At 36.1% G+C, this 15,513-nt stretch overlaps 4 protein-coding genes across 7 annotated transcripts; 3 read left to right on the forward strand and 1 right to left on the reverse strand.

The window, feature by feature from the left end:
• On the forward strand, nucleotides 1–4,282 carry LOC127254486 (tubby-like F-box protein 7). The gene is made up of 4 exons (XM_051279602.1): nucleotides 1–548; nucleotides 1,714–1,801; nucleotides 3,257–3,386; nucleotides 3,582–4,282. The coding sequence occupies exons 1-4, from the start codon at nucleotides 195–197 to the stop codon at nucleotides 4,174–4,176; spliced, it is 1,167 nt and encodes a 388-aa protein (XP_051135559.1). The 5' UTR covers nucleotides 1–194; the 3' UTR covers nucleotides 4,177–4,282.
• Nucleotides 4,283–4,356: 74 nt separating this feature from the next.
• Nucleotides 4,357–6,016, reverse strand: LOC127254487 (multiprotein-bridging factor 1b-like). Its single transcript, XM_051279603.1, has 4 exons — nucleotides 5,751–6,016; nucleotides 5,052–5,129; nucleotides 4,652–4,734; nucleotides 4,357–4,578 (listed from the first exon to the last, which is right to left on the reverse strand). Exons 1-4 carry the CDS (start codon nucleotides 5,884–5,886, stop codon nucleotides 4,459–4,461), a joined length of 417 nt encoding a protein of 138 aa, XP_051135560.1. The 5' UTR covers nucleotides 5,887–6,016; the 3' UTR covers nucleotides 4,357–4,458.
• Nucleotides 6,017–6,299: 283 nt separating this feature from the next.
• On the forward strand, nucleotides 6,300–9,390 carry LOC127254744 (uncharacterized). 3 transcript variants are annotated; one of them, XM_051280004.1, is made up of 4 exons: nucleotides 6,300–6,442; nucleotides 6,771–6,894; nucleotides 7,202–7,320; nucleotides 8,978–9,390. In XM_051280004.1, exons 2-4 carry the CDS (start codon nucleotides 6,810–6,812, stop codon nucleotides 9,089–9,091), a joined length of 318 nt encoding a protein of 105 aa, XP_051135961.1. In that variant the 5' UTR covers nucleotides 6,300–6,442; nucleotides 6,771–6,809; the 3' UTR covers nucleotides 9,092–9,390. The 3 variants fall into 3 exon arrangements, with proteins under 3 accessions (XP_051135961.1, XP_051135963.1, XP_051135962.1); XM_051280006.1 differs by having other exon boundaries at nucleotides 6,329–6,424; XM_051280005.1 differs by lacking the exon at nucleotides 6,300–6,442 and adding an exon at nucleotides 6,451–6,686.
• LOC127254742 (organic cation/carnitine transporter 7) lies at nucleotides 8,982–14,925 on the forward strand. Of its 2 annotated transcripts, none has more exons than XM_051280000.1 (6): nucleotides 8,982–9,093; nucleotides 11,359–11,627; nucleotides 12,715–12,952; nucleotides 13,355–13,931; nucleotides 14,052–14,254; nucleotides 14,351–14,925. In XM_051280000.1, exons 1-6 carry the CDS (start codon nucleotides 9,088–9,090, stop codon nucleotides 14,597–14,599), a joined length of 1,542 nt encoding a protein of 513 aa, XP_051135957.1. In that variant the 5' UTR covers nucleotides 8,982–9,087; the 3' UTR covers nucleotides 14,600–14,925. The 2 variants fall into 2 exon arrangements, with proteins under 2 accessions (XP_051135957.1, XP_051135958.1); XM_051280001.1 differs by lacking the exon at nucleotides 8,982–9,093 and adding an exon at nucleotides 10,269–10,495.
• Nucleotides 14,926–15,513: the final 588 nt, after the last annotated feature.

Consider the following 15,513-nt stretch of genomic DNA (forward strand, 5'->3'; position numbering starts at 1 on the left):
ATCTCCACGTCTCCCCGATTCCCTCTCATTTGATTGGTCTGTCACCCTTCTCTTCCGTCAACGCCCAGTCGCAGTATCTTCCATTCATCCATCCAGTATTGTAGACTGACCTGACCTCCGTTCATCTTCGCTTTCTCCTTTCCATTCCACACAGCAAACCCTTCGTTTCTCGCCGTCGATTTGGAATCCAGACGATGTCTCTTAGGCGATCTAACTTCTCCAGAAGAATCATCCATCGCTCCTTCACGCTTTCCAAGTCATACAAGGAGTACAAGTCACCGGAGCCCCAGTTTTGCAGCGGTGATGTCGAGGAGGAAGGAGATAGAGCTGGCCGGCAGGATTCCGGCAAGTGGGCAGGGATGCTGCCGGAGCTTCTGGGGGAAATAATACAGAGAGTGGAGGTCAGCGAGGATCAATGGCCCCAGCGCCAGAACGTGGTCGTTTGCGGCTGCGTCTGCAAGCGATGGAGGGAGGCTGCGAAGGATGCTGTGGACAGAGCGTCGCTTCAGCAACCTGGAAAAATCACGTTTCCCTCTTCTCTGAAAAAGGTTCGATTGCGGTTTTTCAGTTCCAATTTCCTCAGGTGGATCTTAATTTGGGGGGGATTATTGAGGTTAGCGGAGTATTAGAATTGCCAGTGATCGTGTTCGTGATTGCATTGTATGAAGTGAAAAAATTGAACTGGTAACTGAACCTGCAGTTTTTGTTAATATTCCTGCTCCTGTTTTGTTATTGGTAGTTTTCTTGCGTATTGTGTATTCATCTGCAAATATTTTTGGGGGGAAGAAGGATAAAATGTATTGATTGATTTGATTGGATATCCATATCCTTGGTGTTTAAGATCTTAATTTTTGGGGTTTGAGATTTTGATGCTGTAAGGATCATAGGAAGAATATTAGGTTGGCTTCTTTTCAATGAATAGATATTATGTCAATGTTTCGTTACGTAATTTGAGATTCGATTCTTGTGGTTTACTTGTAATATTTTAAGGAATCAACTATGAACAAGCTACTTTTAAATCTGGTTAATTGGTAATTCTCTTTTCGTAGGATTGTTATGTACATTTTGTGTTCTACATAGAATGAATTTGGCATTTACCTTATTTAAATAGTCCAAAAGTAAATAGTTAATGCAATATGGGACTTCTGTCAATTTGTCGGCGAAGTTGATCACTAGGCTGTTAATTCACTAATTACTGCTGTCAAGTCTTATACTAATGCTACAGAGCCACTTTTCTTTCAAAAAGATTTGCTTATCACCGTATTTCATTGATGAAAATGTAATTTAGCCCTGAAATTATATGATGTATCATGAAATCTAAGGAATTCATCGAACAAAGTCCTGATTTCATTCTTGTGTTTTTCTAGTTTTGAGATTATGATAATCTTTACATAACGTTTGGTGCTGAAATTGGGTATCTCCTTATTCAATAATGTATCATCATGAAAATATAAGACACTTAGCAAACTAAGGAAGTCAGATATAGATCAATCACAAACTAAATTCCAGGGGATTATGCTTTTGTTTGTTTTAGTATATTTGGTTTCTTGTTATTTACGTATATTGTGACTCAAGATTGCATATTTTGATTGTAAGGAAACTGTTGAGACATTCTATTCCTGGCAGTATATGTAAAATAATGTAAAAGCATTTGTATCTATTGTTGTTGGTTGGCTTTAAATTTTCTAAATCTTATATTTGCATTACATGCAGCCAGGGCCGCGGGATTCCCCTCTTCAGTGCCTCATAAAGCGTGACAAGAAGAGTTCTACATTTTACCTATATCTTGCTCTCACACCATGTAAGCAGGCTTTTCCCTCAAAGACTTAGTAACCTGTTATGCCGATCACTTAAATGTAACATAGCTTCTCAAACATGCCTTTTATTTATTTATTCATTAAATATTATTTATGTGTGTTGTTGTTGTCTGGTAGTTATGATTGTGACCAAGTATGACCTTCTGGTTTGTGGGGTTGGGGATTTATATGGCAACTGTTTCTTAATTCACCTCTCTGCCTGGTCCATCAGGGACCATCTTTGATAAATTCAAAATGGGTAGGTCTGGAAGATGTAAATAGTTTTATACCTATCATTGAGTGCCGGTTCTGTTGTTCAACTCTCCACTTGACTCTGACTGAGTGAAGGATACTGCGGTTTGGATAGGTGTTTGTATCTTTCTGCCTTATTTATTAGGACTTTGACCAAAAGATACATCATTGCAATAAAACCAAACAACCCATACCCTTCATTCTCTCTCTTCTTAATGCATTATTCTTTCATTCTTTTTGAATTTCAGACAATCATATAAACAAGTACTTTGTTATTTTGCAACTAATGTGTAGATGTGCACATTTAGTAATCAAATTTTATTATAGTAATGTGCTTGTCTGTTGTACTGGATTGTTTTTGTATTACAGTGATTAGCTTTGCTTGTCGGTCTTTCGTGGATTAAGCTTTCATTTTTAAACACCTTGAACATTGTATGCATTTGGATGGGTGTAATAAAATTTTAGACATTGGTGCATTAAGCTTTCATTCTTAAACACCATGAAGATTATAGGCATTTGGATGGGTGTAATAAAATTTTAGACATTGATGCATTAAGCTTTCATTCTTAAACACCATGAAGATTATATGCATTGGGTTGAGTGTAATAAAATTGTAGACATCAATTCATAGGATTGAGGAACGTCTGAAGAATTATGTATGGTTATAGTGTAACTAGATTTGTGGGAATACATCCCTTGTCGTTTTCTTGTTGATTCACAGGGCTTTTAAGGTACAGAGCTAGAATTTGTCTGTATGATGAGGGATCTGTGAGAGAAACCAATTTTTTAAATGATAAGATTTTTTTCGCTGGAATTGGATTGGCTGGTGCCTTACGGCGATTACAGGTCTCAGCTTGACAACAGAACACTCCGGATTTAGTAAATAAGATTTTCTACTTAGCAGCCAATCAAATTTTCCTTTTTTATCATATTTCCAATTATTCAATGTTTATATCTTTAAGACGTGTCATGTCTGAATCCGGCATAAGGGAAAGATCACCAACAGATTTACCATCTAGGCTAGCCGATATGCATTTCAGTTAAAGCTATGCTTACCTTGGAGAAGGAGATTTGTATTTTTAACCATAAATGCATGATAAGTTTATTATATAGTTAAAAGTTCGATAAATCAAACTGAACATCGCCCCATATCTCTTCCTCCTTGTGCTAGCATTTAACAGATGACATTTTCTTGTTACCTACAACAGCTTTCACGGACAAAGGGAAGTTTCTCCTGGCAGCTCGAAGATACAGAATCGGTGCACGAACAGAGTACATAATATCACTGGATGCTGATGATTTGTCCCAAGGAAGTAAAGCCTATGTTGGAAAATTGAGGTAAGGATTATTCCACAACTTTAAATGTATTGCAATTATAGTACAAGTGTTGATACCATACTCTCTATACTCTGTCAAATTCGCTGCCTTTTTTTCGTCCTTTCATCCCTTCCAGTATTATGTGCATTTTTACTTTCCAAAATGCCAATCCTCATTTTGGTATTCTACATTGACAATACACTTCTATTTCCGCAGGTCGGATTTCTTGGGCACAAATTTTACTATCTACGACAGTCAACCACCACACACGGGAGCAAAGCCATCCAGCAGCAGATCCGGACGCCGCATTGCAACAAAGCAAATAAGCCCACAAGTTCCGGCAGGCAACTTTGAAATTGGGCAGGTGTCCTACAAATTCAATCTCCTCAAATCGAGAGGCCCTCGGAGGATGGTATGCTCCCTCCAGTGTGCACCCTCCTCTTGCGCCAAAACAATGATATTCGATAAAATCCCAGATGATGACACCAAAACAAAGGAGGAATTGGAATCCTCTGCCCCTCCATCACACACGATTCTGAAAAACAAGGCCCCGAGATGGCACGAGCACTTGGAGTGCTGGTGCTTGAACTTCCATGGGAGGGTGACAGTGGCGTCGGTGAAGAACTTCCAGCTGGTGGCAACGGTGGACCAGAGCCAGCCAGGCGGGAAGGGCGACGAAGAAACAGTTCTGCTACAGTTTGGGAAGGTGGGAGACGATATATTCACGATGGATTTTAGACAGCCTCTTTCGGCATTTCAGGCGTTTGCCATTTGCTTGACGAGTTTCGGTACAAAACTGGCGTGCGAGTGAGTGAGTCGAGTGATTGCAGTAATGTGCATTTCTTACATTGTAATATACTGAATTACTTTTATTGAAGAAGAAGAATGTACAGAGTAGCTTGGATGTTTCTTGTTGAGCTGAGCATTTGAAGGAGAGCTTGTATTTGCTATTCGTGATCAAACTGTGGTGATTCCCTGTGAGAATGTCATGTTGACCTTAAATTCGATCGAGCAAATTGGATTTAAATTATATTCAATCTTTGGATGACAAAGACACAAAAACATAAGGTACAGATACATTCATATTCATGTTTCATTTCTTTCCGCGCAGTTTGACACCAAGTGCCTTTTCCAGTTTAGACAAGATCAACTGGTTGGGTATTGCTTTTCCGGATTCGTATTCTTGGATCACTTGGGGCTTCTCATTTATCATCTGCATGCCCAACACAAGCAAAGTAAGCTCTATTTATGACATAATTACTATATATATGTATATAGAGACAGACCTTGGCAAGTTCCGACTGTGTGAGCTTCTTGTTCATTCGGGCCTGCATAATCGCCTTCTTCAGTTCCGATGGTACCTTCTCATCTGTCCTCACCATTTAATTTAATTTACATGAGTAGGAGTATCATGGATAATGTTTGAATAACAACCTAAAACACTAATCAAGAAACATTCAACATTCTCTTTCGTGTATATATACATATTATTTTTAAAATGAAATTATAATGATTCAGTTCTATGACCCTTCCTTTTAGTTTCATTGTATTTGTTCTATAAGATTTTGAAGCTTTATAGTGTATATAACATAATCACGGCTTGAGTAATGCTGAGAGCGTGACCACTGCAAAGGAGAGATGAATGTAATAAACCCAAAGGAAGCACAAAACAGAGATTTAACTTACGGGTGAGATTTTCTGTGTCTTCATCAAGCTTCTTGATGTTGAGCACTTTTAACGCAGCTTTGTTTGTTCCAGCATTGGCTACAGCAGATTAAGCATACAGAAATATTAAGACGCACGTATGGCTAAACAGCAGACGAGAAACATCGTATAATATTTCAATCGCGCTTGTAAGATAGGTAAATGGCATATTGATTATTATTTGTGATTCAGTTCAGGATAGTTGTACATCGTTTACAGTAGAATGAATATCGGACGACGACGTAAAAACCGAAAATGGATTCGCTTAACGCATACAACCTACTGGCTTAAGAATCTTCTGTAGAATTAAAGCAAACATGGATCTATCAACCTTTGATCGACAAATACAAATGCACAGGACTAATCATGCTTCAATAATCGCATCTTGCAGAACAAGTAAACGAAATCACCACAAATTACAGGAAATATAGTTGTACATTAATCTTCTGAACTTCTGCCAAGACGAATAGCACAGTGCTTTGTTAAAAGCAGAGAGGTATATCCTAAGAAACTGCTTAAAAACTTAATCATATAATCCAGATCACAGAGCGGGAAAAAATTTTGCGCTAGCGTGAAGAAAAAGCACACAACCAACTTAAATGCATAGAATGTATCATAGACGCAGATTATTAGCACCACAAATAAAAAAAAAAAAATACTGCAATGATCATAAACACTCACATTTCTTTATGGTCTCAATCTCCGCTCCGCTCCGGCGTGCAGCGTTGACAGCCTTCTCGTCTTTCCTAGCGGCAGCTGTAGGTTGCCGCCTACGGAGAACCACGGGCTCCCAGTCCTGAGCAATCATTCCTGCCATATTCTCAACAAAATTCCTTGCCCGCTTAGCCTGATATCGATGCTTGTTAAGGAAGAAATCTCCAAAGCCAGAATTCTGTAGAACCTTCGAGTCGCTGATGCTTGCAATACTGGCACTTCACCAATTTTCTTTTTATATGTACGAAAATACGCACATGTATGCTTGGAGAGCAAGGACAGTGAATTTGGAAGGCCATTCGAGAACGTTCTACCAGGTTCCTACTTCCTACGCCACATTTTCGTTGTAAATTCATAATTAACAGTACAAAGAGCAAATTCATAATTAAATATTTTTGTACTGTTAATTTACGATAAAATTAATTCACTCTCTCATTTACCGTTATTATCGAACTATTGTTTTAAACAAAAAATTCAAATACAGAAAATATAACGGTTTTTTCATTATTATTTATTTTTTAAATATATAATAATTTAAAAACAAAGAAACAAACATAAACCCATAACCAAACAACCCGATCCGTTTCTTCTTCCTTTCCCTTGATTTTTTCTCGACTTCTTCCCCGCTGCTGCCGCCGCCGGTAGGGGAGCAAATTCGGGTTTGTTTGTTTATTTATTTAATTTTCTTCTCCTTCATCTTCCCCTCCCCCTCTTCCTTCGTTTAGGGTTTACTCCCGCCGGTGGATTCAATTTGTACTAGTTTATTGTTTATCTTTCTCGCCTGTCTCCTCGCCGGTGAGATAGTCGACGTTGGCTTCACCGTCGCCCCATCGTCTTCTCCGGCCGATGAGGCTTCTTATAGCCGTTGTAAAAAAATAAATACCTGTAGTAGATATAGGACTGGTAGGGCCGGATTGAGGGAGTAATTTTCGTTTGATTTTTGTTTTTATATATAATTTCATAATAAAACAATTGTGCTTTTTTCAGCTGCTGCGCCCCAACATCATCTGGCGAGTCGTCAAGAAGATGGCGTCGGGAACGGAAGAAACCACCACGCCGCAGCGTCGATTGTCGTGCACCAAATGTTTCGACGCTCTCTGGTTTTGCTATTGTACTACACCAAATTCTCTTTCAAACTCCTCCTCCCGATTATTTCGATGAAATTTTTTATTGTAGTTGCACTCTAATCTTAAAACTGTTAATGTTTCCTCTATAGTGAATTCTTAGATTTGGGCGAATCCGAGACCAAAGATTTGTGCACCAGTATTTGTTTTACTATATACCATTTAAGTTTTCGCTGACAAATGTATATGCAATCAGATTGATCGATATGTAGAGTGCCCACCGATTGTTTGACGTTAGATTGCAAAGAATGTGTTCACTGATATTAATAGGTGGATTTTGATTTTCTGTGGCAGCTCCAGTTCACCAGATGCAGCAGTACTATCGGGTTGGTGTTCTTGACAATTGTTCAGAAAAATGGAGTAGTCTTATTGATTGTCTGACTCTGAAAACGAAAAGAGCTTCTGAAATTGAGGTAATCTTTTCTTGAATCTGATCATCACAATTTATTCTTATGCGTATACCTTAACCTAGATCAGAGTAGCTAATTGTGTGATTGACGCTTACCTAAGTTATTTTGTTCTCTTTTTTCTTATGGCGCCTATAAACTGCAGTGCAGTTGCATTGTTAACAACTTTTCATTCTTGTTAAACCTTCATTATATTTTACTTTATAAATTGTCTTGTACAGTCTGTTTAGAGTGATCACTTGCCTTTAAGTTTTACTTAGGTCTTTTGAATTATCCATTGGTTCGTGGGAATCTAATATCTTGCTATGGGATTTGCCTATCATTTTGTGTTAGGTCTTTAGTTAGAACCTTGAGTCTAAGAATGAATACTGACAGTTCTCCAATTTCTTTTCATTTCTCTCCGCTAATGATCCATTAAATTATTGGGAACTCAATCATCCCATCTTGGGATACATTACCCATCCCCAAGCTTCAGTGAGTAGGAAAGACTCATAAGAAAAAAAAAAAAAAAAAACACAAGATAGCAAACTAAGATTTACCATTGACTGGAGATTGAAATCCTGGTAGTAAATTTAAGGGAGCAATGAGTACGTTGCCTTGTGGTGGTTTCCTATCTTGTGTAGCTCCCCATACGATTTTTCTTGGCAATGGTTATTTTTGATGAACTTGGTTTCGTATATGCAATTACGGCATAATATAGAATCTAGCGACTGCTGAATCCGCTATACTTTTCTTTACTCATTTATCTAAAAGAAAAATGCACCTCTTGATATCAGAAAAACAGGTTTTTCTGTTGATGCCCCACAATAATTTGGGGATGTTGGAAGCTATGCAATACCTTGATTTCTCGTATAAAATTTCTCAGTTGAAAATTCCAAACAGTACATCGATCATAGTTTTGTTGAGTAACTTTTAGTATACCCTACATATATTGGTCGTCTTGCAAATCACTATTGATACCTTGGCCTTGTCAAACTCTTTAACTCTGATCTGCTTAGGTTCTCTCTTCATGTCCCTTTTCTGATATCATGCTGAAGACAATACCTCTTAAAGTTGTTGAAGCTTAACTTCAAACGGTCATCTCATGCAATCTCAACGCATGGATAATAACAAAACTTCGAAATTTGTGTCTGTATGGCTATATAATTTATCTTCTAACAGGCTAGTCTAGTTACCCCATACCTAATTACCTACCAACTTATGAACTAGCTATCAAGATGGGGACATCCTTTCTTCTTCAATGGTTTTCTCAGGACAGACCTCATTTTACCTTCCCCCAATCTAGACGTTACTCCAATATGTTATTGTCATCATTATTGCAATTACAATTCATGTTCAGTTACTGTTTTTCAATTTACTGCATCGCTGGTGATGCATTCACCAGGCAAAACCGATGTGGTATAGACTAAATTGTTCCTCATTTTCATTTATATGAAGGAATGTTGTGACAGTTCATAATTCAAAGACTGTAAGTCTGTAACAAAGTTTTAGCATCAATCCATGATAGCCCATGTTTTCTTTTCTTTTTGTTACATTTTAGAAATTCATTTTCCCCCCTTAAGGAGCTAGATTATCGAAAACAGTACATATACTAAGTAAGTATACCCTCGCGATAATTTACTTCCATGGATGGAGCGAATAACAACTGAATCTCTGGATACAGGAAGTTCTGAAACAACGGGAGAGTAATCAGAATCATATTTGGACCATAAGATCCCCTGATGAAGCAAGAGCTAATTGGAATGATATCTTTGGACACCTTAATGATGAAGAATGAAGGTTTCTACTCTTTCCAATTTATTTGCATCATTTTCTGTTTCTTATTATCATTTGCTGGAAGAAGTCAGTGAATCACTTGATGTAGGATTTAGGAATAATGCCGTGCCATGTTCTTCTTTACCTGGATCATGGATCACCCCTCTCTCTCTCTCTCTCTCTCTCTCTCTATATATATATATATATATATACACATACTCTCATGTTTGGTTCATTTTCACTTGTACTCTAAATAACATTTTGTTGAGATCTGTTTCCGTTTGTTGCGTTAATGATTGAAATTATATACTTTATTTTGTATGTTAATCATGTCTCAGTAATAAAATATTGATATTGTGCAACAGAGGATGATGATAGTTTAATAGCTTTGTTAATATTTCCAAGATATATCATCATATATATTTTTTCTTTATAAAACATAATACCGAAGTTAATTAAATTAATAGTTAAAGTTTTGAATTTTATGCATTTTTATAAGAAATTGTAATTGGTAAAATTATTGAAATGATATTTTAAAAAAATAAATAATGCCAAATCCATAATTGTTACTCTGTAAACAGTGTTAATGATTTTTTGTTTTAGATACTTTCCTATTTTTGTTTTTTTAAAAAATGGATATTATTATTTTTAAATATATTTAATAAATATAAAGTAATTTAATTAATTTTTTATTTTTATTTTTATCTCAATTTAATATAAAAATATTTTTTTATCCATATTTAAAATTTTAATTTTTTTTTATAAAATTAACCTATAATAATCATAAATAAGTAAATAAATCTTTTATTTATTTATATTGTATAAGATTTTATTTTTATTATTTTAAATATATTTTATTGGAATATTTAAAAAACTAAGCATATGTATTAATTGTTTTAGGGTGTATTTGTTTGGGAGTTTGATTTTGAGTAATAAAAATTTTGCAGTTGAATGATTGTATGATGTGATGTTGATGTGATATTTTGAATGTAAAATTGATTTTTAGTATAATATAAAAAATAAAAAATAAGTATTTTGATTTTATATTTTTTTTTAAAAAAAATTAGATGGATAGCGAATTGATCCTCCGAACAAACATCCCCTTATTGACGATTATTTGGAATTTTGGACCAAGAACCAAACACTTCTTGATGGGCGTTAGAATCCGATCCAGACTAGCATATACTGTAGCAAGCCCGGTCTAGGTCCGGCCGGGCCGGACAAATTGAGATTGGACTTTTTACTTGGCCGTTGTCGTCGGTAGCAAGGTAAGGCAACCGCGGTTGACCAGACCAGCCATCCGCCTCCGTATCTCTCTCTCCTGGAGTCTCCTTGTCCTGACTTCGATCTTCCTAATCCCGCGTCTTTTATCCGGCTGCATCGTCGTCGATCTTTCTCTCTCGCTGCTTGTATTGTATCTTAAGAGGTATGTTGGTTGCAGATGGATTCGTTCCCGAACTCCTCTCCTCCGGTTGTGTATTTGCTGAAATACATTGATGCAAATCATATTTTGTCATTTCTGTTATATCATTGATGAATGATGCAATAACGTAGCAGATAATCGTCGTGCTGTTCTAAGAATTATCTGGCTTGTAGATACTTCTGTTCTTAAACATCGATGTCCTAATCACAGCACTCAACGCGAATCACGCCGCTCCTTTGTGCCGCTCCGCTGCATGTGGTTCCTTTTTGGATTTCTCCAACTCATAAGAGTGTTTGTCACTGTTTGGAGATTCAAACAACAAAGCATTTTCAAATTATTATTATACCCCGCACAGTTGCCTTTCCCATCAAAAAAGAAAACCCCCACTTTTTAAGATCGATAAAGGAATACACGTGATATTTGCTACATGGCATTAATATAGCTGAAAATATCCAAATGTCTTTCATACATACAGATAGGGGGAAGAGGCTTTCAAAGATGATGTAGTTGTGGAATATACATACTTTTAACTTGTATGTTTGTTTATCTGTGAGAAATTGGTTACTTGTAGATTGTAAGGCAACTCAATTTCCAGCCTAGTTTCATATATACAGCATATATATGCAGTAACTGCTGAAGTCAATAGCATCTGGAATGCTAATATAGCAAACTGATGGCTGATCATACCTTTTACTAACTATAAATTATACACTATTATATCTTTTATGAGGAATAAAAAGAGTTTTACCTAAGAAGTGGTGATGTTCCTTGCTCGATATATATTCTGATAGTTGGGATTTAATGGCCCTTTCATCAATGCCAACTGATCAAATTCTGATCATTTCTAGTTTTTCTTCTATATACAGATGGAAGATGACAAAGACACCTACACTGTTGATGAAGCACTTAATCATTTGGGTTTTGGATACTACCAAGTCTTTGTTTTTATCTATGCTGGGATGGGATGGATTTCTGAGGCCATGGAGATGATGCTTCTCTCATTTGTTGGATCAGCTGTTAAATCTGTTTGGGGGCTTTCTTCACATCAACAGAGCTTGCTAACTAGCGTTGTTTTTGCTGGCATGTTGGTTGGAGCCTACTCATGGGGTATGATTTCAGATACATTTGGAAGGAGGTAAGAGCTCATTTGTTCATGATCAGCTTTTTGACATGATAGTATGATATTTATTTATTTATTGGTGGAGTGATAATACAATATTTATTTATGCATTTTCTCCAGTATTATAAGACTTTAGACAATATGCATAATTATTAAAAAAAAAAAAAAAAAAAACCTCAGTCCTTTCAATGTTTTCGCCACAAAGTTTCTATAAATTCGTTTTACATTTTCTTGAGGAAACATATATATATATATATATATATAATAAAAATTAACTGCATAAGTGTAGATGGCATATGAGTGATTATGTACTAAATGATTTGCTAGCTTAAACTCCTAAGTTGAGCATCACTCATAACATCCATATGTCCATTGTTTATACTCCTTTTCTAAAGCAAATAATTTTGGATAGCTTTGATGTATATTTTCATTGATATTATCTGGGTATATATTTGATGACAACAAAATCATTCTATGTACTATTCTAGAAACACTTCAACCAAATATCTTACACATTACAAAAGGAACAGACTACACATAGGAAAATTTGACATGAATTCATAATTCCATGATCGTTGCCTGACACAAATTGCTCTCCTTTAAGCTGGTGAATGCATATTAATTATTCCCATCTTGTGTGAATTCAATTAGAAGCTGACTCCAATGCTGGCTTAGTGAGAATAACACCCTTTGTGTTTCTGTTGGTTCATTGAGCAAGGTAAGTTTCCAACATTTTCCTCAGATTTAATGAAGCTCTTATCGATCCAAAAACCTTTGTGAGCAGACTTACCATTAGCTATGTACCTTCATGGATGAGTACTATGAGGAGAGTGGTAGTCTTTGTAATCAATTAACTTTTAAAGTCTTTGAGCAACCACCCCCACCCTATACTGAATACTCATCTCAGCAGTGAGACTGTTTTTAGGTACCACATTAACTTTTCAGTTTTCTACATGGAAAAGTTCCCACAACATCTAATTTGGTCACTTCTGCATGAATGTATCCTGCTTATGTTAATGTGTCACATTCCTTCCTTTATCACTTATCAAATTAAGCTGTTTCACTTCTTTAATTGCAATCTATATGCTCATTTTTCATTCAGACGAGGATTTCTATTCACAGCTATCATTACTGCTGGAGCTGGCTTCCTTAGTGCATTTGCTCCCAATTTCACAATACTCGTCATTCTACGTGGGCTAGTTGGTGTGGGCTTAGGAGGAGGCCCTGTGCTTTCTTCTTGGTTTCTAGAATTTATTCCCTCTGCAAATAGAGGCACATGGATGGTAGTTTTTTCAGCTTTTTGGACTCTTGGAACTATTCTTGAGGCTTCTGTTGCTTGGGTATGCACGATATTATCCTTTTTTTTTCCTTTGCAATCTGCTTATCTGCATGTTTTATTTGAAATTTCTGAAAATATAGTCAATATCTTTTTTCTTGCATGCAAAGTTTTGGGTACCACTGAAGAGAGTCTCTCACTGCTAATGGAGTAGATTATATTATACTGAAAATTGTTTCTTTGTTTTAAACATCAAATACAGTCAACCAAACACTGGATGACTTGAAATATCTTTATATATTAGCTAAATTAGTTGTTGAAGTCCTCAGATTTGAATTTAACCTAGAATACAGGACTTTATGTGTAAACCTATCTTGCATCGCAGCCATGTCCAAGAAACCCTGCTAACCAATCTTCCGATCATTAAAGAGTCTCTGTAATTTTTATTGAGTTTCTTCTTTGGCAGTTTATCATGCCAAGATTGGGTTGGAGATGGCTACTTGCAGCATCTGCATTTCCTTCCTCATTGCTGCTTTTATTCTATAGAATGACACCTGAATCACCTAGATATTTATGTATGAGGGGAAGAAACAGTGAAGCACTAGCTATTCTGGAAAGGATAGCCAGATTTAATGGGAAGCCACTTCCTTCAGGAGTTCTTATTTCTGATAACTATATTCAGTTAGAAGAAAAGTTGGATGTTCCGGATGAAACAAAGTTAATATCAACAGAAGACAAGTTGGATCATTCAGATGAAACAAAGTTGATGATATCACAAGAAGGAAATAACAGTGTGGGTCCTGAAAAGACAGATTCTGAAAAGAGTGGTTTCTCGTTACTAATGATGCTTCTTTCTCCGGAGTTGGTTAGATCAACTTTACTTTTATGGATGGTTTTTTTTGGAAATGCATTTGCTTATTATGGGCTTGTTCTGCTAACCACAGAATTGAACAACCCTAATAATAAATGCATACATAAAGAGTTTAAATCCAGTAATCATGAAGATATTAGTTACAGAGATGTTTTTATTACCAGTTTTGCAGGTAATGACTGGTCAGTCTTTTTGTTAAATTTGGTGGCATATATTCTAATTAAGAATTTAACATTCAATTGCACTATTTCCTTGAAGAGGGCTAAGCCTCCTTTATCTGATTTGCCTCTAGAGTTCCCTGGACTTCTGTTATCGGCTGCAACAGTTGACAAGCTTGGCCGTAAGCTCTCAATGGCATCAATGTTCTTCCTGAGTTTTATCTTTCTTCTTCCTCTAGCAACCCATCTTCCACAGAACTTAACAACCGCGCTTCTCTTTGGAGCACGCATTTGCATTTCAGGAACCTTCACAGTTGTTTACATATATGCTCCAGAGGTAAGTCTTGTTTGTATAATTAAATTTCTTCTGAATTAGGGAGGAAATATGAGAGGTAACACCAAATCTAATCCCCTGCATTTTTGTCGACTGCAGATATATCCAACCTCCATGAGGTCTACCGGAGTTGGAGTGGCAAGCTCCGTGGGAAGAATTGGCGGAATGGTATGTCCACTTGTTGCCGTCAGTCTCATTCATTCTTGCCATCAAACTATAGCCATCATTTTATTTGAAAGTGTTATACTTCTCTCTGGGATATGTGTCTGTCTCTTTCCTTTGGAAACAAGTGGCGCCGAACTGAGCAATAGTTTATTTTCTCTTAAGCAAGCTACTAACCCTGCATGAGTTTTTTTTACTCTAGTCGTAAAATCCCTCCCCGACATTGTTGTGATACTTGGGTTGGATTGGGTTGGGTAGGGTAGAGAGTATCTTGAAATCATTGACAAGAGGAGGGAGACAGGAATCAGGAATCAGGATAGGCAGGCATTCTTTTACGATTCTATCTATGGCTGTGTTGTATCTTATCCATTGGCTATTTTTCTTGTAGAATAGAATGTCTTGAGTTATTGCAATACACAGGTAGTTAGTTAGTTGTCTACACATCACATGTGCTTTGTTGTTGCTAATGAATATTGTTTTGACAATATATATTACATATAGTACGGAAAATATACAGTTAACTCTTGCTATTTGTTGTCTGTATTATTATATGATGATGATGTGGGCAAGGATGACCACAAGGCTCACGATAATGTATATACACATATTATATATTGTGTGATAATCTAATCTAGACTACGGTTCAATAGAAAATACATGATGTCAACTTAATTAATTATTTATTTATCAACACCTTGAAAATACACAACCAAGAGATAGATATTCTCCTTGTCTTGCACACAATATCTGTCCGGACATGTAAACCTGCGGTTGTTTTTGTTTTGCATCTCATTTTCGTTTTATAATAGTCCCTCCGTTCTATTGGAAGATTATCATTTTCTATTTTCATTCGTCCCAAAACGAGGTTACCATTAGTAATTGTACTATATATCTTACTTGACGTAATAAATATTTTTCAACTTACAATATATTATACAAATGACATTATTTTTATGTTACACCATAGATATTTTTTCTTTTTCACTATAATCTAATATAATACTTAATATTCAAAAATCTGAAAAAAAAAAAAAAAAAATGTCACATTTTCAATGGGATCGGAGGGAATAATATATTTTACGTTAACATCATTGCATTTA

Source organism: Andrographis paniculata, unplaced genomic scaffold (assembly GCF_009805555.1).
Source record: "Andrographis paniculata isolate CXL003 unplaced genomic scaffold, ASM980555v1 Contig52END, whole genome shotgun sequence".
Lineage (NCBI taxonomy): Eukaryota > Viridiplantae > Streptophyta > Magnoliopsida > Lamiales > Acanthaceae > Andrographis > Andrographis paniculata.